Genomic DNA, 24,096 nt, shown 5'->3' on the forward strand with positions numbered 1-24,096 from the left:
AAAACAAAACAGTTTATATTTAGTTTTATTTAAACAAAAACATAGTACAATAATACAGATAAAAATGGTTACACAACTTATCAAGTAATATTTCTATTAAATACAAGTATGCCTAGAGGCTATTGAAGCTAATTGAAGGGCATAAGATATTAATTAGAATAATCCACATTAGACGCTTTTACATTAACAAGGCCATCTATAAACTCAAAAACGAATTTGATTACATATGTGGATGTCATTACTAGGACCAATAATTCTGACTAGCAATGTTATTTGAAGACGTGGCTTAAAATATATGACTCCAGTTGGACTCGCATCGATCAATACGGCGGTGGCTTATTCACCTGTATAAGCAATAACTAAGCAAAATAGGTGGACGAACTCCCGGCCCAGCTTGGGGACTTGGGCCTGAACAAACATTAGGCGTGTCGGCAAGCTACAACCTACAATGTCTGATACTACCGGGTCAGTTATTTCGTTGAGGTTCAAGCACAATCTCTCAACCATAAAAAGGAGCCTTAAAATTGGCAACGGGCCTATGTAGTGAAAGACACGATTTTTATTGTTTAGGCTAAGTACTTGTACCATAAGTACGTGTGTACAGATATGGTATCTGTTAGCCACGACTATGATTCTCATAAAAAATGCCTTATTACGTATACTTTTTTTTAACATTCTGAACTAAAAAATACCGAAGCGATAAGTTTCAAGACTGGTTCTGCAATCAATAGTTACATTTGTCCCCTGTTGTCAAAAGTTTGGTATGAATAAAATTCAACCTTATTACCTCAAGTTAGAGTTTGAAGTCCCATAAGAGAATGGTATTCTTTTTTGTTTCTGAGCTTGAAATTACTCCAATAGAAATTATATTTATAGTATTCAGTTCAATTGCCCCACATCGGAGTGTTACTTCCGGCAATTAGTAAAGTTGTCTGTGAGTCATGCAGTTAAGAATTATATTTTCTGCCACATAATATCATTGTAATGTTTTCTTGTAGCAACTTCGGTGTAAGTTGCAAAACAAAAAAAACAAAACATGTCTATAGATATATAAAATAAAAATAATATCTGGAATGTTTTTTTGCCTTGTAGTTATTACCAACACCTATGTATAATTCTCAACAAATCATCTTATTATTAATATCACTATGACACTTTACTACTACTTACTGTACCTATGTCAGCCAGACAGCTATTTTCATTAGTGTGGTCTAATTCCTGGAACATATTTTTTTTATTTAACTAGACATCGTCACGTTGCAATCGTGAAACGGAACGACATAATTTTATTTAGCAGTTAAAAGCCTACATTAAGTTTCATAGGAGAATTGACAGATGCGCCACCTGACGGTAGAAATACGCGGAATTCCGGTTGCCGATCGCATTACTCTGGTATAACAGTCGGACGCCGGTCACCGTCCACGCCGAACCCGTCGCTTGCGAGGAAGGAATCGACGAGTAAATTAACCCATAGACACAGCGCACTGAGTTTCTCGTCGGATCTTCTCAGTGGGTCGCATTTCCGATCCGGTGGTAGATTCTGCGAAACACTGCTCTTGCTAGGGTCAGTGTTAGCAACATTCCCGGTTTGAGCCGCATAAGCTCACCTACACGTCAAAGAGAAGCTGAAATAGCCTCTCAAGGCTATCAGCATAGGTAGGAGAAAAAAAGCTCACAGCACACCTGGTGTTAAATGGTTACTGGAGCCCATAGACATCTACAACGTAAGTGCGCCACCCACCTCGAGACATAAGTTCTAAGGTCTCAGTATAGTTATATTATAGGAATACGCTCCTACCCGTTTCGCGGCGACACCTTTAATGGCCATTAGAAGAGACGGGGTGTTCCAGGCCGCCACACAACCAGGGTACGGCTTCAGAGTAGGTCTGCGGCGATGGCGGGGATGTCGCTGGCGAGTTCGTGTACGGAGTGCGCGAGGCGGCGCGCCTGCTGCACGGCCGTCGAAGCCGGCAACAGGCCCAAGTGGACGCATATCAACTCCTTGATGTTCACTCCCTGGCTGTCGTTTGGAAATGACTGCTCGAGCAATTGCCTGCATAAAAAAAACAATTTATTTTCGATAATGGCTTGGTAGCCTAGGGGGCTATTCCAGATACCTTAGATAATTTGCTAACACTAGCCCTAGCAAGAACAGTGCCTCGCTGAATCTACCACTGGATCGGAATCGCGACTCTCTGAGAAGATCCGGCGAGAAACTCAGTGGGTTAATATTGACCTTTTTTATGATTGAAAGATTACTGGTGGGCCGGAGACCTAACAATTAAAGCAATTGCTTCGCGAATGAATCTACTACCGGATCGGATCGCGACCCGCTGAGAAGATCCGGCGAGAATCTCAGCGGGCTGATGCATAGGTTAGGCAACATTGACCTGTAGAACGAGGCGAGGATGTCCCCGGGCGGCGGCAGCGCGCGCAGGGCGGCGGGCGGCGGGGGGCGCGCGGGGCGGCAGGGCGCGGCGCCGCGCTGCCACCACCGCACCGCGCACACGTGGAACGCGCCGCGCCGCCACGTCGCCCCGCTGTACCCCTCGCGCAGCACGCTCAGCGCTCGCCGCACCGTGCTCTTTATCTGCATACATAGAGGCCGGTTTTTACACGCTTTATATAAGCTTCACTTGTATGTATGTTTGTAACTGACTCCTTTAGACGCGATTTTGACCCACTTTAAACGGCCAGATTTCATTCAAACTTTGTAGATTTATCGAGGACCGATGACAATACACTAATTTGATAAGATTATTTCATTATTCAATTTGCAAAATAAGTTTTTTGTCAATTTATATAATTTTTATCTATAGTCGATAAGGCAGGAATTGATGTTAAAATACTTAATATTTTTAAAAATGCGCTTTTATAGAAAATTTAACTAAAAAATAGAAAATAAAATTTTATAAGTTTAAATTGAAAATAGTGTAAAAAATATATATATTTTATTTTTAAAAAAGCGTGGCTAATTTTGGTCTTGAATTATTTGTGGAATTTCAGAGAAGGTTTAAAAGGTGAATAAATATAAAAATGCTCGGTAGTAAAAAAAAATAACAATTTCAATTTTTCCTTTGATGTGTCCCCCGTCGGACGGATTCCTTTTGTTTGTTTTAAGTTTATTTTATACAAAAGTTTAGGTCCTTAATTTATCGATTGAGGCACTACGAATTCTGCCGGGTCAGCTAGTAAGTGATAAGTATTTATGCTTAAATAATTTAGCATATTAAACTTCTTTTTCCTCGACGTCCGGGTGATATTTTATTCCTGTTTCGGATTAAGTCTCATGGTTGCGTCCTGTACGCAACCATAGTAGTACTAAGGATAATTACAATTGTTTTTTTTTATTGTTTAGATGGGTGGACGAGCTCACAGCCCACCTGGTGTGAAGTGGTTACCGGAGTCCATAGATATCTACAACGTAAATGCGCCACCCACCTTGAGATATAAGTTCTAAGGTCTCAGTACAGTTACAACGGCTGCCCCGCCCTTCAAACCGAAACGCATTACTGCTTTACGGCAGAAATAAGCGCGGTGGTGGTATCTACCCGTGCGGACTCACAAGAGGTCCTACCACCAGTATTAAACTATCTGATTAGTAAGCATTTAGTAAGAAACTCACCACTTCAGGCGGCAACATCTCTGCGCAATCGGCCATATCTGGAGCCAGGAATCTTCCGGTTGTCCGATCCACGTAAATGAAATGTATGAGGCCGGGGAATTCCTCCACATACTTGTGCAGCGTTAGGGAACCACTGACATCTGTCTCGCCCGTGCACTCACATACAGCCCACATTAAGCGAAATAATCGTTCCGAACATCGCAACAACGTATAAATGTGCTACTATTAAAGATTGTTTCGTTATCAAATTAATAATTATTTCATCTGTACTAATACATATATAATAATATCTATAGTGGTTTTTTCCGTTATAACTACTGAACTATTCATCCAATTGACTTGAAACTTGGTATCCATGTAGAAAATACATGTACTTAATGGATAGGCTAATATTTATATGAGTGTTGTACTACCTAATAATAATAATGAAAATTATAATGTTAATTTTAAATGCCCAGCGAAGCGGGCGAGTACGATTAGTTATTTATATACATAGACAACGAATAAACAGTTTCACGTAGTACAATATTGAAATACAATACTAACGTCAGTAAATTGTTAACTTGCATAAGAACAAAAAAGTTTGTAAACATGTGGAATATTTTACAATTCAAACAAGAAAACACCTTTTATAGCATGCTTTGTACAAAACGCGTTTTAAGAAGAGCATATCGTTTATATCTTTACTATTAAAAACACACATTTACATACATAGGTCAGACGAGACTTACAAAGTTCGAGACAACGAAACAACCTTTTAAAATGTACTTACCTAAAGTATATAAATAAATAAAGCAATAAACATAAAAATGATCGTGGAATTCGAATCAGCTATGCGTTTGTGATTACATTTTTTGTTAGTAACTCAACAATATCTTGTAGAAACATTCTCATGCAATTATAAAAAAAATATGTATAACAACCATTTGATGCAGAAAATCGCGAACGAGAAAATTTTAAAATTAAAAACAAATTTCTAGCAATTTTTCTATATCTGTTGATAGGCAAACGGTCTCAGAGGTCACCTGATATTATTTGGTTATCGGGGCCCATAGAATTCACAATGTGAATAACACCACTCACACTGATTAACGAGCTCCAAGTTTCGAATTTAAAAAAAAAAACGTGACTCTATTATTGGAAGCTTCGAGAATTTTCATAGTAAACTTTCAAAACTGGCTTTACTAAAAATCGTTTCCCAATATTAAATACTTGAAAAACAATCACAGATTGCCATGCATTTTTCTACCCATACACGTACACACTACGACGATGCGGTTAGTTTTATTGAAAAGGATATGATCCCAAACTGAAGAATCTCATCGCTTTCACACGAAGGAATTCAACGTACGGCGCCAGAAGATTCTTAAGATGTTTCAATGCCTGCCCTAACTTGAGACTCGGTATATCCGGTTTGAGTTGCTCGATGACAGCTTCCAAGGCAGTGTGCATGGCCGTCGCAGTGGTTTCCGGCGTCAACGGGGTCGTGGTCGTGCAGGACTTGCGCAACTCTAGCATGCGACTTGTCAAACGAGCGCATAGACTAGCATTAGCCTTATTTTTACGCAAAGAATCTGTAGTCTATAAGAAAAATCGTCAATTAATCAATCAATACCGAAAGGTTCCTTAACGTAAAATAGTTGAAAAGGTATTTATTAGTCGGTTACCTTTTTCAGGGCCACTTCTAAATTATCAAGCGTAGAAGGCAGTAATTCCAGATTCCTTTGCAATAAAATTCTCCTTAGATTCGAGAGTATCTGACATGACAAATTAGCTGCAATGCCCACTTCCCTAGAATAGTTCGTCACTAAAATAACTTTTATTTACAACATATAGTAGTTGTGATTACTGTGATTAATAAAATTGAAAGTACCTGAGGTCCATATCAGCGACAACTGCAAAAGTGATACGGGGAGCGACCTCCGCGAGGTGCATGGAGTGCGGGGCACATGGGGTACCCATTGGACCAGCACACAAATTTATTATTGCACTATTCTCTTTTGACAACCCTAAAATATTTAAAAAAAAATCATGTATTTTATACAATTTATTAATATCAATTTTGGTTATATTTCTAGAAATACTACTAAAGAGTGAGACGCTACAGGTGATGCGGCCATGCCGAAATTTAATCCAATTTTTCTGGGTATTTATGGAACTAACACGTGATTAATGACCGTCAATACGACACTTAAGTACCATTCGCTCCCCGTTTTTTTTTCAGTAGACCTTTTCAGACTTCAGTTAAGTCAAAACGTAATAAACGACTTTAAATCTTAAGGTGTTCATGATTAAGGTCGAATTTCGATTATTGAGCGAACACAAGTCACAAAACGATGCAATTAAATTACAAGCCCAACAAACAAAAGTATTGTGACATCCCAGAAATGTTCCTATTCTAACTTTAGTTTTTATACTGTGTACCCCCCATACTGTACTATAGTAGAATTATTTTATCCGTGCAGTTTGGGTCCTAAACCATAGACCGGCAAGGGTGGTGAGTTTGTTGCGCGGGTGCAACGCCACTATCGATAAAAACAAATGAGTCATCGAAAGCAGGTACATGGCGGCGGGGCGGTATACGAAGGGTGGTGAGTCATTGTTATGTTATGAGTCATTTGTTGTACCCACCTGCAAATTATAGTACATGTGTCGAAGAGAAATGTGATTTTGTGCATTTGCTCTCTGAATTTCTTTAGTGACACAATGGCTACTCCTTTGTTTTGTACCAAAACTGCAGAATTTATTCAAATATTTTGCTTGTTGGCAGTATACCAGCACAAACATTTGTTATTATCAACAATGTGTTAAAATTTTTCACTGAAATGAGAATAGATCCCGAAAAGTTACAAAGTGCTAATTTCTGCCGTTCTCGTTAACTTTCTGCGGCGATATATGGTGTAAGTGTCCGATTAGTGATTTTTTCTTTCATTTTTATCACTAACCCACAAAGTGACAAAACTAAATACACTATCGATAACGCTTATCGACAACAATAATGCGCATCACTATGCCCGTCCATAAGACTCGTGAGTGGAAGAGAGAGCGAAATACTCGCTTCACCGCTCCGATATTATTTATGACCCAAACTGCACGGACAAAATAATTCTACTATAGGTGGATACTGTACCCCATAGACATGACAATACGATTATTGACATCCATATGTCCATTGAGATGCGAGGTCTAGGTCTCAGTTGTATCTATAGAGTAACAGACAGAGTGGCATTAAATACCCGTGCGGGAATACACAATACATTCTAATTAAAATTTTACACTTTTCAATTCATATAAACAATGCACCTATGTCAAGATTAAGTCCCGTTTTCTTAATAAAGTTTGTATTCGAAATGCAAAAGTCTCTAGACCCAACTCACACGGTAGCTTCACAAAATGTTCATTATCTTCAAGTTTAGCGTCTTTCCAATGTTCTTGAGCCGCTATACATTGTATACTTAACAGGATTAAATCTGGAGGAGACAGATCATCACTACTACGGCTGGAAAAAAAATGCATTCTTTAAAATTATGACATTATTAAAACAGTTGCATCCCATTTATTTCTGCCTAGAAATATTTTGGTGTTTCAATTATCAAGTGTAGGACAGACTTTAGCCTAAATTCGACCTTACGCCTCTGGTTGCAGTGGTGTCTATTGGTTCTGGTAACAGGATGGGACATGAGCATATCTGCCCATCTAAGACAATAAAAAACGGGTGCGTGTACTTATGTACGCGCGTAAGAAGTTATACTTTATTTTTATTAAATTTATTTCTTTTTTTTTTATTTAAATTTTAATCAATTTGAAAAAAAATCGATTAAACAACATCCTTAAACACACATATTGGACGTCCCTTTTCTTGACATCGTAATTCGGTAATTCTCGGTACGGTTCGGAAAGTTCACCTGCGGCTATATTCAGACTCGCCAAGTTACGTCGGTCTTAGTCGTATTGTAATGAGCGATTTAGTGGGCAACTTCACTCTGTTAATTTTGAGTCACGGTGCGCGCGCATCGTAAAATTTCACTCTCATAAATTTTTCATAACGCGCCTAAAGAAGTATAACTTCAAAAAATAGTAAATTACCTAGAGTACAGCGATAGCAATTTGTCTCCAACGAACAGCAATAAATGATAATGTGAATAGGAAATTTTGAAATCTTTAGATGAAGTTTTGAGTGCATTCAGAGCGGCAGATGTTGCACCGCTCTCACCGATCACTCCATTCGCTCCAGGGATTGAGTCTCCTTTAGTTCGGCAGTCCAGTAGTACCGAAAGCCAGTCCTGGTAGATTGGTGAGTGCAAGCTACGATAAAATAGGTCAACATAAAAATAACATTTAATAATAACAACAAATAATCAGATACAATCATACACAATCCTCTGCCCACAATTTTGGATTCCATGTACTATGAAAACCAATCTGATATAGATACATACTTAAACAAAAAAAAAAATAGGTTGGTGAAGTCTTTCCATATTTTGTAAGAATAAGTTGCAATGAATAAACATCTTTGGTTGTATCAGAACGGGTTTTCATATCATTAAATAGATGATGACATTATACAAATTTTACAAACAGCTCACATTTTTATATTATTTTTTCGTGTTATTTTTATGTTTTGATTAAGTTATTGAGTTAGCTTGTTATGTTAAGATTAATGTTTAACTTACAGGTTTATGTTTTGCCCACAAATGTGTTGTACAAGAGTTTTGCAATCGAGTAGTTCTCTATGTGCATCATCCAAACAATCCTCACATATTATAATAAAAACATGATCTAACCACTGAAAGTACAAAAGTACATTTAGAAATGTTTATTTACAGTGTAGATGCGTAGAAAAGTTCATGACCCTTGGTGTTAGGTGATCATTGGGACCATAGACATGAATGTCACCACCCACCTAGGCAAATTGTTTAAGTTTTAATTATTGTATTGCATAATAGCTGGTCCACTCTTCAAACCGGAATGGTTGATTGCTTCACCGACATAAATTTGCAGAATGGCATTATCAACCCTTGCTTGACCTGCCAAATGCTGGTTGGCAAATTTAATATGCTCAGAGAACACAGATGCCTATTCCCTGGTGAATCTTATTAACGCTCTTTAAGAAACCCAGCAGAATAATAAAGTTAATCTAGACACCGCACAGCCAGTATCAAATTATCTAAAATTACGAAAATATACTTTTTAACAAATATTTTTATCACTGGTGGTAGGACCTCTTGGGAGTCCGCACGGGTAGGTACCACCACCCCGCCTATTTCCGCCGTGAAGCAGTAATGCGTTTCGGTTCGAAGGGTGGGGTAGCTGTTGTAACTATACTGAAATCTTAGAACTTATATCTCGAGGTGGGTGGCGCATTTACGTTGTAGATGTCTATGCGCTCCAGTAACCACTTAACACCAACCAGGTGGCCTGTGAGCTCGTCCATCCATCAAAGCAATAAAAAAATATATATATATATATATATACATTTTACCTACAAGTATGATAAAAGTGCAGGCTTATAAAACCTGTCTATTTTGCATAAATTTTAGCTTCTCAACCGGTTACACTAAAATAATAATATGTACAACAAAATCAAGCTTGGCATAGAGGTAGTATTAGCAATAAAAAACGAAATCTCATATGAAATATTATCTTTTCAGATCAAATAAATCACTAAGAAGATATTTTTTTGGAAAAATAACTTTGATATAACAAATCGGAAGGGAGCAAGTAAATACTCGTTATATCAAGTAATGTGGTAAAATGAGGTTTGTTATATTAAGGTTAGGTTGGTCTACCATTTGTTATAACTAGGTATAAAAAATAGTTCTATTCACCTCAACATTACTTAATCATCTTGTTATAGTGAACAACGTCTGAAAAAATTTATCACATTATGTACTGTATATGTTTTCTATTTAAAAACAAATAGGTAGAGGTAACAATATTTTTACCTTAGATTAATAATTGAAACTAAATGCAGTAAAGTCCGTAAAAATAAGTATCAAGGTGAGTTCATACATTATGTAGGTAATTTAATTAATTATAAAGATTCACACAACAAAACTCACAAATTAAAGGTAAAAAATCAGCAATGAGCAGCACTATTTACATTACATCCCATCAAACAAAACACTGATTGTTTTACAAATAAAATATGTTGAAATTGACAGATTCACATACTATGGGATTAAGGGTCATATTGGTGGGAACCATAAATAAGGGTTTTTGGTTGACAAAATTCGTTATAGAGGTTTTTTTTTTTTTGTGGAGTAGTATTATGTATTAAAATTGAGATAGTTATGTTGTTATATTACCAAGTCACATCTTCAATTGTTTTATTTTTGATTTCATCTACATGTCTTTCTAATACAGTTTTTATTTTTATTTTTTATTGCTTAGATTGATGGACAAATTCACAGCCCACCTGTGTTAAGTGGAGCCCATGGGCATCTACAACGTAAAATGCGCCACCTACCTTGAGATATAAGTTCTAAGATCTCAGCATATTTACAACGGCTGCCCCACCCTTCAAACCGAAACGCATTACTGCTTCATGGCAGAAATAGGCAGGGCGGTGGTACCTACCCACACGGTATATTGTTTTCATTATTATTATTACCTCATCAAAAAATATTGTTGTACCATCTTTACACTGCATGGAGGAGTATGTGTTACCAAATTGTGCCGCCATAACCCTCTGCGATAGTATAATGGGTGTAAATATCTGAGACACATTTACACTGTCACTTAAATTTTCTTCAAAGTCCTGTCAATGAAAATTGAAAAAATTACATTTATTAATGTATAAACTATTGTTAAAAACCTGTTTTTATTTGTTGCGCATTTTTGCTGTCAAGACGAGCTAACGCACCATTTGATGGTAAGTGTTCACCGTCGCTCTTGGACGTTACGAATGTCAGAGAAACAGGCAGCCCGGACTAAGAACATTACAGACGCAGACAACATTTGAGAAGGGCATATTATAGCACTCGAAGTCCCTTCAGAGATCGATTTCGGCATCAAGAGATCTGACAACTCCTTCACAACATTAAGTCACAAAAAACGTTGAATAATAAGCAAAAACAGATAGTTTAAAATCAATTTACATTACAGGTTATTGTGACATTTAATCTAAAGCTATGGATGTATTGATGCTAATTACATTAGACTCGTAATTAAATATTGAACAAAATTTAAGCTTTTTTTTACCTGTACACTAAAATTTCTCAGGTGCCTTATGAAAGAGTCGTCCCATTTTGAAAAAACCAGGTCATTAACACTATCGAAAATTAATAAAGCTTTCATGTTTGGAGATTAAAAATATCAATTATTTTTCACAACAAAACACCTGTGAAGCACAGATTAGTATATTAGTTTTATAGTGTACAGAATACCGTAAAATGGGGCGATTAGGGATTGAGAGGCGAATCGGGAAAAAACCGGGAAAATCTTTCGACGCTCAATATTAGTTTTATATTCGTTGCAAAATCTTTCATTTTTTGTAGTGTAATAGTAGAATGTTGATAGTTCATAAAGCAACTCTAAATGTGTATGACAATAGCTGCTAACTTTTAAAAAATCGCATCTCAAATTAACTTCTTGTGGTGGAAATTATTTTAGTGCTAGAAACTTTGCTCTCTTGTATTTATTTGAAAATAATATGAGACGACTGTGATTTATAAACGTTATTTAGTGTTTGGACCATCATATGTATTAAAGGTAAGTCTTAGTTGTTATTGGTTTTAATGTATTTGAACAAATAAAAATACATGTAAAAATCTGTTGTTTTTGGGGATATTAGGGACATCTCAGATCTAGTCAGTTGATTAATTAAAACAATTAAAATGACAATTGGTCCCTCCGGAAACCGGTTACTGCATTGTTAAAGGTAAAACAACGAAAGAGGGGTCAGTTGCGATGACAATAAGTCTAATGGAAACGACTTAAGTATTAGGTACATGTTTGTAGGGTTGTCCATGTAGTTAAAAAAATTTTTTTTTTAATGTGTGTTGTAAGAATCTGGTTATTCATGTTTTGGTCTCGAACTTTTATTTAATTATTAATGCAGTGTTATTTAATTGTTTGGCAAATATTTATATTATCAGTTACGTATTGTTTTCTATTTTTAGATATGCCTCGCGTGTACGTATCAAAGAGTACAAAGCCTTATAAGAGATATAATCCCTTAATATTAAAAACAGCAATAGAAGCCTATAAAATTGGGAATAAGTCTTTAGTTGAAATAGGTAAGCAATTTAATATAAGTAAGTCGGCTTTGCACAGACATGTAACAGGAACAATGAAATCTCAAGGTGGACAAAAATGTCTAAGTGAAGAAGCAGTAAAATACATAATAAAATATATTAATATTTGTTATGACTTGCGCATAATAATAAAGGGATATTTAGAACGAATTGGGATAAAAATAAATAGATTCACTGATAACTTACCTGGTGTCAATTATATTGAGAGTTTTTTAAAGCGCCATCATCAAGAAATTTCACTAAGAATAAGCCAAAATATCAAAAGATCTAGGGCTGCAGTATCACCAAAAATTATAGAAGATTATTTTATACAGCTTCAAAATTCAACAGTGGGTGTACCTTTAGGTAACATTGTAAATTACGATGAATCTAACTTAGCTGATGACCCAGGAAAAAAGAAAGTTTTAGCTAAAAGAGGCGTCAAATACCCTGAAAGGGTTATGAACCACACGAAGTCGTCGACGTCACTTATGTTGGCTGCATCTGCTGATGGTAGATTGTTGCCTTGCTACGTCGTGTACAAAGCTGCCCATCTTTACAATACCTGGACTACAAATGGCCCCCCTAATTGTCGTTATAACCGCACTTCCTCAGGCTGGTTTGACGGCAAAATATTTGAGGATTGGGTGGAAACCGTGGCTCTTCCATACTTTAACAATAAAACTGGAAAAAAAAATTTGATAGGAGATAACCTTTCTTCACACTTGTCATTAGATATCATAAAAAAAAGTAAAGAACAGGATGTACACTTTGTGTTTCTCCCACCAAACTCAACTCACTTAACGCAGCCGCTGGACGTAGCCTTTTTTAGGCCCATGAAAAATGCTTGGCGTGATATCTTATTCACATGGAAAAAATCTGAAGGACGCGTACTGCCCACAATACCAAAGAATGTTTTTCCTAAATTGCTTAAGAAGATGTTAGAAAAAATGGAACCAAATATAAAACAAAATATTTTAGCTGGATTTATGAAAACAGGAATAAGTCCTCTGAATAAAGAAAAGGTACTGAATAGACTGCCAGGAAATCATACAATACATGAATTTAGTACGGAAGAAAAAGAAGCAATTGATGAATCAGTTATGTCATTATTGAAAGAAATGCGATATGGATCGCAAAGTACTAAAACTACTAATAAAAAGAAACAAATTAACGTTATTCCTGGAAAAAGTGTGGAAGGCAGTGACTTCATAGAGACCGATATTTCAAGCGCGTATGCAGTATCGAATATTGAACCAAACCAACAATCAAAAAAAATTGAAAGAGGCCTAAATACAACCACCAATAAAAACCCAACAAATACGGAAAAAGAAAACCTAATAACACAAGTAACAAATTTAAATACTAAAGGAAAAGGTACTACTGGAAAAAAATATAAACCACTAAAAAAAAAAATTGAAAAAGTAACAAGTAAAAAAAACATATTAAAAGAACAAGAAAAAAATAATTTTGATCTTATTGACATTGGTAAGATGCCTGTTATACTAGAAGACGATTTTCTTGTAGCAGGAGAAATTATAATCCATTCAGAAACAAATCCATTGTTAAATAATAAACAGGAAGAAGAACTAACAATAAAACACTGTGAACCATTTTTAAAAGTAACTGATAACAATATTCCAGTCACTGAGAGATACACTTCAGATGAAAAAAATGAAGAACTTACTGATATACAACAAAAAAAAAAGATACAATTTGAAGTCCATAAACCACTAACAGAGAAAAAAATTACTGAAGGAAAAAGAATACATATTTTGTCTGATGAAAAAATTTTTTACACGAGTACTATGAAAAATGCTATAAAACTAAAACCTATTACTAGTCGCCCAAGAACAGCTAAAGATTACGAAAATAACTATTCTTCACAACCAAAGCCTGGTCCAAGTCGAAAGTTAGAAGACCCAGTTATTATAAAAATGACATAGAAAATCTTTGAGATTTGATGAGCTCTGAAAATAGCGATTAGCTGTTTTTATAATTAAGCTTTTATTTTGAAGAGTTTAATTTTATGTTTTTATTTTTTATAGTTATGGTATACCAAACCACTTGTGATCTCATATCCTTAGTGAGCGTACGATTTCTATTTATTTTTATAGGTATCTGTAACATTCCAAAGTGTATGGTCTCAATAAGGTGGCATTTCTAACGATTTTAAGTGTTGATTTTTCGAGTGTCAATTAATTGACTTGATAAATTGCAAAATACGATTATTACTATGCTTAATAACTTTATATGTATAAATATTACAACCTTGTTGATCATAAAATGTTTAAAATTAAAATTGTTATTACTAAAGTTAATTTAAAAAATTAACCATTAAATTCATGTGTACTATTTTATTTCATCATCTGGAAATTCAAACATAAGAAATAGATAAGTGAAAATTTATTATTGATTTCACAATTTATAATGTTCTCGTACGCAGTACCTTAGAATATTGCTGCATTGTGTGGAATCCTTATTATGAGATATACAAGAAACGATTGGAAAGTGTCCAGAAACGGCTTCTATAGAACTTGTCTTACAATTACAATCTGGGTGGGAAGTCACCCAGCTACGGAGACATACTTCATCATTTAATCTAAACTCTCTTTTTAACCGGAGGAAACTAAAGGGTGGTATGTTTCTATACAAATTGATCCATGGAATAATCAACACACCTAATCTCTTAACCCATTTAAATATATAAATGATCACTTTGTTGATGCAACTAAATAAATAAATAAATCAAAACAAAGTAGTGCCAGCCCTTGCAAATTGTTGTATTGTCACTAATAACGTCCCGATTAACCGCAATTTCTGGGTATATAGGGATATCACCTATTTTTGCTTTTTTTGCTTAAACTGGAATGCTAATTGCATTGTTTTAAATTGGATAACAAAGATACCCCCAAGACTCAATCATTTTGATCCTGATATATCATTATATACATCAACAACTACCTTAAAATTGTTCGTAAAGTTGGGATTTGTCCCTAATCGCCCCATTTTACCGGTACTGTATTAGATTACTTTTTTTAAGGGATTTTATGACCTGGTAACTGAGACCTTTAAGTCATGTCATTTTATTTTATAGGTATTCATATTTTTATGAAAAATGATATTATGGAGTGAAATACAATGAAGATGATTAATTTGAGACATTAATCAACTGGGATGAAATTAAATGAAATGAAATGGGATGAAATATAATCTCAGTAAAATGGTGGTCATTTACTAAGATTTTTTCAGTGGACTTTTTGGAGGATCCCGAGATGTTACGTGCAGCGGCTTTATTTCATTTTCCCACATTTGTGCACTTTCACAGTTATTAAACAGTTAATAAACCACCATTATTACACATTTAAACCCGAAGAAACACTAAATAGACAAAATAAAACAAATTACACAACTTCACTCCTCGCGTTCCCGCCAAAAAGTCCGTAATAAGTTACAGTGCCTGTGCAGTACTGAGCACCACAGAGTTCGCACAAAATACATTTTTTTAAAGAGATTTTGTAGCCTGGTAACTAAGACCTTTAGGTCATGTCTTATTTTAATTTAAATATTCTGTGAATACTTTTATTTGATAAATAATGATAATATGGAGTGAAATGAAATGAAATGAAGATGATTAATTTGAGACAATAATCAACTGGGATGAAATTAAATGAAATGAGAAGAGATGATATGGGATGAAATATGATCTTAGTAAAATGGTGGTCATTTACTGAGATTAAGTACGTAATAGATTAGGTACGTAATAGGCTTACTGAATTTGGCTCCCCTTTTGATTTTCGGATTTTTTTAATTTTTAATTGTATGATCGTCGTTTGTTCGTTAATGTTCGATTGTAAAAATTGCTTGTTCGTCTTTTACTTATTTATGATTAATTAAATAAATGATCACCCTTAAATTGCCCCCCCTTTACTAGATATCTTTACTTTTATCGCTCAGATTAATTAATTTTGATTGATTATCGTTTGTTCGACGACTATTGGTGATGAAACACATTATGCACAAGACTTAATTATGATCTACAAAGACTTAATTATGACTTTTAAAATATTGTCTCAAATATTAAGTGTATTGTATGTATACAGTGTTACGTAGGCTCACTGAATTTATTTCTTATTATGTTCTTTAAAATTTAAACTTTTAATGATACCAAAACCAGCCAGATACAAATAGTATGCCCAAAAAGATTTTAATCTAAGTTCATACATAATATAATGCGAAAAGACTTTTTCCCAAATTTATTACATATTTTTCTTTATTGCCCTTGTAGGTCGACGAGCATATGGCCCAACCTGATGGTGAGTGTTTACCGTCGCCCATGGACTTCAGCAATGCCAGGGGCAGAGCCAAGCCGCTGCCTACCGCTTAATACTCTCCACAAGCCTCGTTTGAAGAAGGACATGTCATAGCGCTCGGGAAACACCGTGGAGGGGAGCTCATTCCATAGCCGTATTTTTCAAAGTGGGCGATAACGCCCCCTTGGGGGCTTTTGAAACCTATAGGGTCATTTGGGTTAGGGGGGCGATGTATAATTTATGATTTCATTTACTTTATATATAATTTAAAATTTCACTAAAATTAAAACCCACCTACTACACAATAACAAATAATTAGTTTATATTTCTACTCTGTATGATGTTATAAAAACTTAAAATACTTAACATAGATTTCGTAGGATAGCCCGTACACCGTACGTAATCAAGTTGTAACAACTTTCTGCGGATAAAGGATCATGATCGATGATAGTTAAAAAATTAGAGCAATTTTACCTTAGTTACTGATGTAAACTTCTTAGTTGAAATTATCAGCCCTAAGTTGACGTCATTGTCAATCTGTTTTATTCGTTATTTGTCAATGTACCTAATGTAATCAAAGCAAATTTTACTGTTAATTTTAGCTTATTAAAACCTTATATTCAGTAAAGGTTTTCTCTTATTACAATTTAATAAGCTAAATAAATAAAAAAATGGATAGATATCTCCGCCCTGAAAGGTTTGATATCGACCCGTCAGATAGCTCTAGTACGAGAGCTTGGATACATTGGCGTAAAACTTTCGAAAACTTCATTTTCGTGCAGAAGCCGACCGCTTCAGAAACAGATGCACAGTCGGTTCGTCCGCCAGAAAAATGGGACAGCATAAAGTTTCAACTTTTGGTAAACCATATATCACCAAATATCTACACATATATAAGCGAAGCTACGAACTACGAAGAAGCGATCACAATACTGCAAAAACTGTATGTAAAACCAAAAAATCTGATTTTTGCTAGACATATGTTAGCAACAAGGAAACAACGACCAGAAGAAAGTATTGACACATATTTACAAGCTTTGAAACTACTTTCTAAAGATTGTGATTTTGTGGCTGTTGATGCAGAAACAAACAAAAACGATAGCGTACGTGATGCTTTCATATCCGGTATATCATCGCATAAAATCAGACAAAGGCTTTTAGAAAACTTAACTCTAACACTTGATCAAGCTTACAACCAAGCACTCTCTCTAGAAACTGCAGAGATCACCTCTCAAAACTTCAATACTGTCTCTTTAAATGCTGTTGCTCCAAAAGAACCAACATTAGTCTCTTCGAAATCACAAACTCTGCACAACGAGACCTGCTCTTCTGTTAATAATCCTCGACGACAAAAATGTTTCTTTTGTGGGGGTCAAATACATCCTCGTAAGAACTGCCCTGCATTTGAAAAGGCTTGTCAGCTCTGCAACAAGAAGGGGCACTTTGCCACTGTTTGTAGAAGCTCTTCTAAATCTACAAATTCTGTGGTAGTTGGTAGTGAAGATCTTTCCGCTTGTATCACAGCAGCGTCACCTTCTTCATTACGTAAAGCTACTGTACCCGCTTATATTCGAGGAATAAGAGCAGAAGCACTTCTCGACACCGGCAGCTCCATCAGTTTTATAAATGACAACTTTGCAAGACTATGCGGGTTAAAAAGAAAATCCTGCAATCAGACTATTTCTATGGCCTCTCTTAATTATACTTCACAAGTAGAAGGTCAAACTTGGCAAACCTTGAAAATCGGAAATCATAGATATGATCATGTGAATCTTCTTATCGTGAAAAATCTTTGTGCTGATATAATTATCGGCCATGATGTCCTCGAAGAACATTCATCGCTAGAGTTCTCTTTCGGTGGGCCAAAACATCCACTTCAAGTATGTAACGTAGCTGAAGCATCAGTACCAGCTGTACCGCTTTTTGCGAATGTATCTCCCAACTGCAAAGCTATTGCTATAAAGTCTCGAAGGCACAAAAAAGAGGATAGTGAATTTATTAAAGAAGAAATCAGAAATCTTATAGCAGAGGGCGTGATTGAAGAAAGTAAATCACCGTGGAGGGCCCAAGTACTAATAACAAAAAGCGAAACTCATAAAAAACGCCTTGTAATTGATTACTCTCAGACAATTAATCGTTACACAGAACTCGACGCGTATCCTTTACCAAACATTGAGGACTTAGTTTCGAAAGTGGCAAAGAATATATTTTTCAGCCTAATAGACCTAAAAAACGCATACCATCAAGTACCTATACTACCCGAAGAAAGGAAATTTACCGCTTTTGAAGCTCTGGGAAATTTGTACCAGTTTAGGCGTATTCCTTTTGAAGTAACAAATGGTGTTTCGAACTTCCAACGAACAATCGATTGGATTATAAGAAAAGAGAAGCTTCAAAATACATATGCGTATCTTGATGATATAACTATTTCTGGCCGTACTCTTGAAGAGCACGATCATAACTTAGAAAGTTTTATGAATGCCGCAAAGAAATACGGTTTAACACTGAGTATACAAAAATGCAAATTTTCTCAAAAGTCAATTAATATTCTAGGCTATAATATTCAAAACCACATAATTAAACCTGACAATGAGCGACTCAAGCCACTTATTAATTTACCTCCACCAAGCGATTTACCTACCTTAAGAAGGACACTCGGCATGTTCGTACATTATTCTAAGCGGATTCCAAAATTTTCTGAACGGATCCACTCACTTGCTAATACGACGATTTTTCCACTCACAAGCGAGCAAATTAAATGTTTCGAAGGCTTGAAAAATGATATCGCAAAGTCTTCTATACATGCAATTGATGAAAATATACCTTTTACAGTGGAAACTGACGCTTCCGATCATTCCATTGCAGCAGTACTTACGCAAAATTCTAGACCAGTGGCGTTTTTCTCAAGAACGTTAAATTCAAGCGAACAAAACCATTCCGCCATTGAAAAAGAAGCGTACGCCATTGTGGAATCATTGAAGAAATGGAGACATTTCCTTATTGGTAGACAGTTTAAGTTGGTAACTGACCAACGCTCGGTTTCTTTTATGTTTAATATGAAACATTCAAGTAAGATAAAGAATGAAAAGATTCAAAGATGGCGACTGGAACTTGCTGCTTTCAAATACGATATTATATACAGACCGGGGAAAGAGAATATGCTGCTGATGCACTATCCCGAGTTTGTGCCACTGTAGAAACACGTACTGCAAAACTTTTCTCGCTGCATGAGGCTCTTTGTCATCCAGGGGTAACAAGAATGTTTCACTGGGTTCGCTCTAAAAACCTTCCCTATTCTATTGAAGAAGTCAGAACAATGACAAAAGCTTGTCGAACCTGCTCTGAAATAAAACCTAGATTCTTCCGAAATACCTTTGATGACCAGAGGAAACTTGTTAAAGCGACGGTTGCTTTTGAACGCCTTAGCATAGATTTTAAAGGACCAGTTCCAACAAATAATAATAACAAATTCATACTTACCGTGATTGACGAATTTTCGCGTTTCCCGTTTGCATTCCCATGCTCAGATGTAAGCTCGAAAACAGTGATTAAACATCTTAACAACTTGTTTATGATATTTGGCATGCCTTCTTACGTTCATTCAGATCGCGGAACAGCATTTCTTTCTGCTGAAGTACAGGAATTTTTACATGTTCGAGGTATTGCCACTAGTAGAACTACAGCTTATAACCCTCAAGGTAACGGTCAAGTAGAAAAATTGAATTCTACTCTTTGGAGAACGATTCTTTTGGCGCTGAAGACGAATAATCTTTCTGTAGAAAATTGGGAACAAGTATTACCACAAGCCTTACATTCAATCCGATCATTACTTTGTACAACCATAAATTGCACTCCACATGAAAGAATGTTTAGACATCCTCGAAGATCTACAAACGGCACTTCTGTTCCATGCTGGCTTACAAATTCTGGACAAGTCTTGATGAAGAAATTTAATCGTACAAATAAATATCAGCCATTAGTAGAAGAGGTTGAATTGATACACAGCAATCCTGACTTTTCATACATTCGGCTTCCAGATGGCCGAGAAACAACAGTGTCGAATCGTCATCTAGCACCATTGGGTTCAGAAAGGGTAGATCTGCGAATAGATAATGAACACACTATTGATTATCATAACGTCGCGGAACCACTTCCGGAAACAGAAGACCAAAACTTGGAGATTCCTTCATCTAATGAAACGGGACCTGTGGTACTTGATAATAACAGAGAGCTAGAGACAGAATTACCATCATCACCACCGCCGGAGCCAACACTTCGTAGATCTAGTCGCGTCCATAAAACGCCAGGATTTTTAAAAGATTATGTTTTAAAATAGTGCGGGAGAATGATGTAAACTTCTTAGTTGAAATTATCAGCCATAAGTTGACGTCATTGTCAATCTGTTTTATTCGTTATTTGTCAATGTACCTAATGTAATCAAAGCAAATTTTACTGTTAATTTTAGCTTATTAAAACCTTATATTCAGTAAAGGTTTTCTCTTATTACAGTTACATTTCAACAGAAATTATTTTAAACATTAGGAAAAAAACTACCATGCAGAGTTTTAAAATATTATACATACGTAAACTAACATAAGTTGAAGTTTTCTTTACTTTCTTTCTTGTTTTTAACATAAAGGCATTTTACTGCATATTCCTCTTATTTTATAAGAAATTACTGATGGGAGAATCATAAATTTTATATAAAATAGATATACGTATATAATTATTGTTCAAAAAGTAGTGTTAGATTTTTTTTTACAATTAACCCATTACCATCCAGTGTCAAATAATAAGCCTAAACAGTTCACTTATTGTAAGCATTGTTTACTATTTCTATATAATTATTATAAATATTAAATATTACAAATAATAAAAACGCTGGCTTAGACAGCGGTTTTGATTTGCACCAGTTCTAAATTATAAACTAAAATTCTATGGAAAATTACTTATATTTACCTTTAATACGAAATGATATTAATTTATTTTCTGTAGTTATTTACGTATTAAATAAGTTATTATTGTTAGTAGTATTATTTAATAGTCGAAATATAAAATTTTATAGTAGGTACCAGCATTTATAAATATTTTATCAACATATATGGAGTAGAAGGGCTATTTTGATAATATCCTGAAAAGCACCCCACACTTTTTTTACAATAAAATAATTCTTTTTACACATATTAATTCAAATTTATTAAAATTTATTTTCTATTTTTTAGCTGCATTTTCTATAAAAGCGTATTTTTTTTTGTTTTTTTAAACTATTATTTATTATAATAATTTACAAATTTGTAAATACACGCTCCGTAGTAACGTACATACATATATGAAGAATCAATAATAGCACCTACAAATACATATTATGTACTACATGGTATTACATTTACTAAAATTAATACAACATTTATTAATTAAATTAATGAAATTGTGGTTTTAAAGTTTTAGGGGTGTATAAAAAATGGGGGGCGCTGAAAAATAATTGCTTTTCAAAGGGGGCGGTAAAATAAATAAATTTGATAATCACTGCCATAGCCGGATGGTACGTGGGAAAAAGACTTCTGGAAACGCACTGTGGATGACCGCAGTGGCTCCAAGGTAGTATGGATGAACTCTACTCCGATGGCGGGCGGTGCTGTGGTAAAAACGAGATGACGGTATCATCTCAAACAATTCCTCAGAGTACTCCTTCATTTAATTTCATCCCAGTCGATTAATGTCTCAAATTAATCATCCTCACTTCATTTCATTTCACTCCATATTATCATTTTTCATAATATTAAGAATCTAAGGTAGTTTTCCAATTACAGAGCATAATGCGATTCAGTGACGCACAATGCCGAATTATGCTGTAGCTTAATTGGAACGTAAATTAGTTTTCAAATGCATCAGCAGAGTGCGCTAAGTTAGCACAGTTTTAATTAACATTGATTATTTCTAAGAAACTACGACGAAACGAAAGCCTTACAATTTTTTTCAACATTAAATAATATTACTAACGATAATATAAACAAAATTTCGAACAATGCCAACTTAAAGAAAAAACACTTGTCAATTTTCTGTCAGTGAGTTGGTATCGATTGCGAGTATCATGCGAGAGCAGTACTTTTGAGAGTGCTCGATTGTGCGAAGCGTTGCTGTAGTTGGAACATTCAACGTTGAGCATTATGCCGCATAATGCGCTCTTGTGCTGTAATTGGAAAACTACCTAAATTAAAATAAGACATGACCTAAAGGTCTTAGTTACCAGGTCATAAAATTATTTAAAAAAAAATTACGTATTTTTGTTCTTCTTTAATGTCACTCAAACAAAATTTATTCATATCAATACCGTATATACCTACTTAATAAAGCTATCATTAGTAAATTACAATCATACAATGTTTTGATTTTAACAAAATACTAAAAACCAAAGATAGTGTATTTGAATCCTACTAGACTTAACTTAAAGGTAACAAATATGTCTGAATCGTACGGTAAGTGCTGATATGAAATACCCTTATGGATTATTCTTGGGATTCTGTAATGTCCATAATAAATTTTTATATTGTTCCAGAATATCTTTTCAAATTTCTTGTGATTGGAAGTGCAGGCACAGGAAAGTCAAGCTTACTAAATAATTTTATCGGAAATAAATGTAAGTATAAAATACCGTGTAATGTTAATGTAGTATAAATTTATTCTTATTAACGTTATTTAATGTATTATCTACGTACCAAATTATTATTTTATTTCAGTCAAGGAAGATCGATGTCACACTATTGGTGTTGAATTTGGTTCCAAAATTGTGAACATCGGTGGCAAATCAACTAAGTTGCAAATATGGGACACAGCTGGACAGGAACGGTTTCGATCTGTGACCAGATCATATTACCGCGGCGCAGCAGGAGCTCTGCTAGTGTATGATATTACATCTAGAGATTCATTCAATGCTCTTGCTAATTGGCTGAGAGATGCTCGCACTCTTGCAAGTCCTAATATCGTAATTTTGCTTGTGGGCAACAAGAAAGACTTAGAAGATTCCAGAGAAGTAACTTTTACTGAGGCAAGTCAGTTTGCTCTTGAAAATGGTAAGTTTTTCAATTTATTGTAGATTTAATTAAAACACAAAAGAAATAAATTAATATTTTCAATACAAATTTTCAGAATTAATGTTTTTAGAAACAAGTGCTAAAACAGGAGAAAATGTTGAAGAAGCTTTTCTGAAATGCTCGAAAACAATTCTAGCTAAGATTGAAACTGGTGAATTGGATCCTGAAAGGATAGGTTCTGGTATTCAATATGGCACAAATACTACAAAGAGATTGACTGCTCCAAAGAGGCCAGCTAGAACCCCTTCAGAATGTGCTTGCCGTGTTTAAATTATTTTTTGTTTCAAATAAAATTGTAAATAAATCATCCCAATAAAAAATTCAGTACACTCAAGTTTCGAGATATACTAGTATTGTAAAATTCTATCTATTGAAGCTTTATTTTAATGCAAAAGTTATCAAAATGTATTTTGAAAATTTCTTATTCATGATAGACTCCATTTTTTAAAGTTATCAACATTTCTTAAATTACAATGTTTAATCATTATAATTACATACAAAATTATTGTTATTTATTAGTGAAATCTGGTGAAGTTCTACTCTGCCCTGCTAATTGTTTGAAAACTCTTTTCTTGAAACTACATATTGTGTAGTTAGTTAACCTATCTGTGTCTGAATGACATAGGAACATTCATTTTGATTAAATTCCGTAAACTGATTTTAACAAAACAAGAATTTTTAAGGGGACAATGATTTTTAAAATTTGATCTGTTCTAATGATTCTCAAAAAGTGATTAGATTTATAATTTGGAAACTCATCCCAAAAATGACAATTTAATAATATCTAACTTTGATTGTGATATATTCTATGAATTTAAAGACTTGAATTT

General features: G+C 34.7%; 3 protein-coding genes and 1 pseudogene across 4 annotated transcripts; 3 read left to right on the forward strand and 1 right to left on the reverse strand.

Moving 5' to 3' along the window:
* Positions 1-12: 12 nt before the first annotated feature.
* LOC101746313 (BLOC-3 complex member HPS1) lies at positions 13-10,967 on the reverse strand. 2 transcript variants are annotated; one of them, XR_005246141.2, is made up of 12 exons: positions 10,829-10,967; positions 10,239-10,385; positions 8,299-8,411; positions 7,712-7,930; positions 7,003-7,124; positions 5,499-5,634; positions 5,293-5,416; positions 4,926-5,206; positions 3,626-3,776; positions 2,391-2,590; positions 1,799-2,053; positions 13-1,218 (listed from the first exon to the last, which is right to left on the reverse strand). XR_005246141.2 is itself a non-coding variant. In XM_038019570.2 (11 exons), the coding sequence occupies exons 1-11, from the start codon at positions 10,922-10,924 to the stop codon at positions 1,876-1,878; spliced, it is 1,767 nt and encodes a 588-aa protein (XP_037875498.1). In that variant the 5' UTR covers positions 10,925-10,967; the 3' UTR covers positions 13-1,875. The 2 variants fall into 2 exon arrangements, 1 of the variants encoding a protein (XP_037875498.1); XM_038019570.2 differs by having other exon boundaries at positions 13-2,053.
* A 169-nt stretch (positions 10,968-11,136) lies between these two features.
* LOC101746451 (uncharacterized) lies at positions 11,137-13,779 on the forward strand. Its single transcript, XM_012695875.2, has 3 exons — positions 11,137-11,168; positions 12,149-13,239; positions 13,706-13,779. Exons 1-3 carry the CDS (start codon positions 11,137-11,139, stop codon positions 13,777-13,779), a joined length of 1,197 nt encoding a protein of 398 aa, XP_012551329.2.
* Positions 13,780-15,709: 1,930 nt separating this feature from the next.
* On the forward strand, positions 15,710-20,767 carry LOC119630328 (uncharacterized; annotated as a pseudogene).
* A 1,725-nt stretch (positions 20,768-22,492) lies between these two features.
* LOC692901 (ras-related GTP-binding protein 4b) lies at positions 22,493-24,034 on the forward strand (the record flags this gene model as incomplete). The annotated part of the gene is given in 4 exon segments (NM_001046744.1): positions 22,493-22,651; positions 22,732-22,812; positions 22,913-23,245; positions 23,322-24,034. Coding segments are annotated over 4 exon segments (645 nt in total). The 3' UTR covers positions 23,537-24,034.
* Positions 24,035-24,096: the final 62 nt, after the last annotated feature.

Source organism: Bombyx mori, chromosome 23, assembly GCF_030269925.1.
Source record: "Bombyx mori chromosome 23, ASM3026992v2".
NCBI classification, from domain to species: domain Eukaryota; kingdom Metazoa; phylum Arthropoda; class Insecta; order Lepidoptera; family Bombycidae; genus Bombyx; species Bombyx mori.

What these genes read in the sequence shown, in the direction of transcription:
- LOC101746313 (XM_038019570.2), bottom strand. Translation starts at nt 10,924, where the DNA reads ATGAAAGCTTTATTAATTTTCGATAGTGTTAATGACCTGGTTTTTTCA. An exon ending in TGTGGGCAAAACATAAACCT is followed by an intron (nt 7,931 to 8,298) that starts GTAAGTTAAACA and finishes ATTTTATCGTAG; the next exon opens with CTTGCACTCACCAATCTACC. An exon ending in ATCCTCGCCTCGTTCTACAG is followed by an intron (nt 2,054 to 2,390) that starts GTCAATGTTGCC and finishes TTTTTTATGCAG; the next exon opens with GCAATTGCTCGAGCAGTCAT.
- LOC101746451 (XM_012695875.2), top strand. Translation starts at nt 11,137, where the DNA reads ATGTTGATAGTTCATAAAGCAACTCTAAATGT. An exon ending in CATAAAGCAACTCTAAATGT is followed by an intron (nt 11,169 to 12,148) that starts GTATGACAATAG and finishes AAATATCAAAAG; the next exon opens with ATCTAGGGCTGCAGTATCAC. An exon ending in TTTAAATACTAAAGGAAAAG is followed by an intron (nt 13,240 to 13,705) that starts GTACTACTGGAA and finishes ACCTATTACTAG; the next exon opens with TCGCCCAAGAACAGCTAAAG.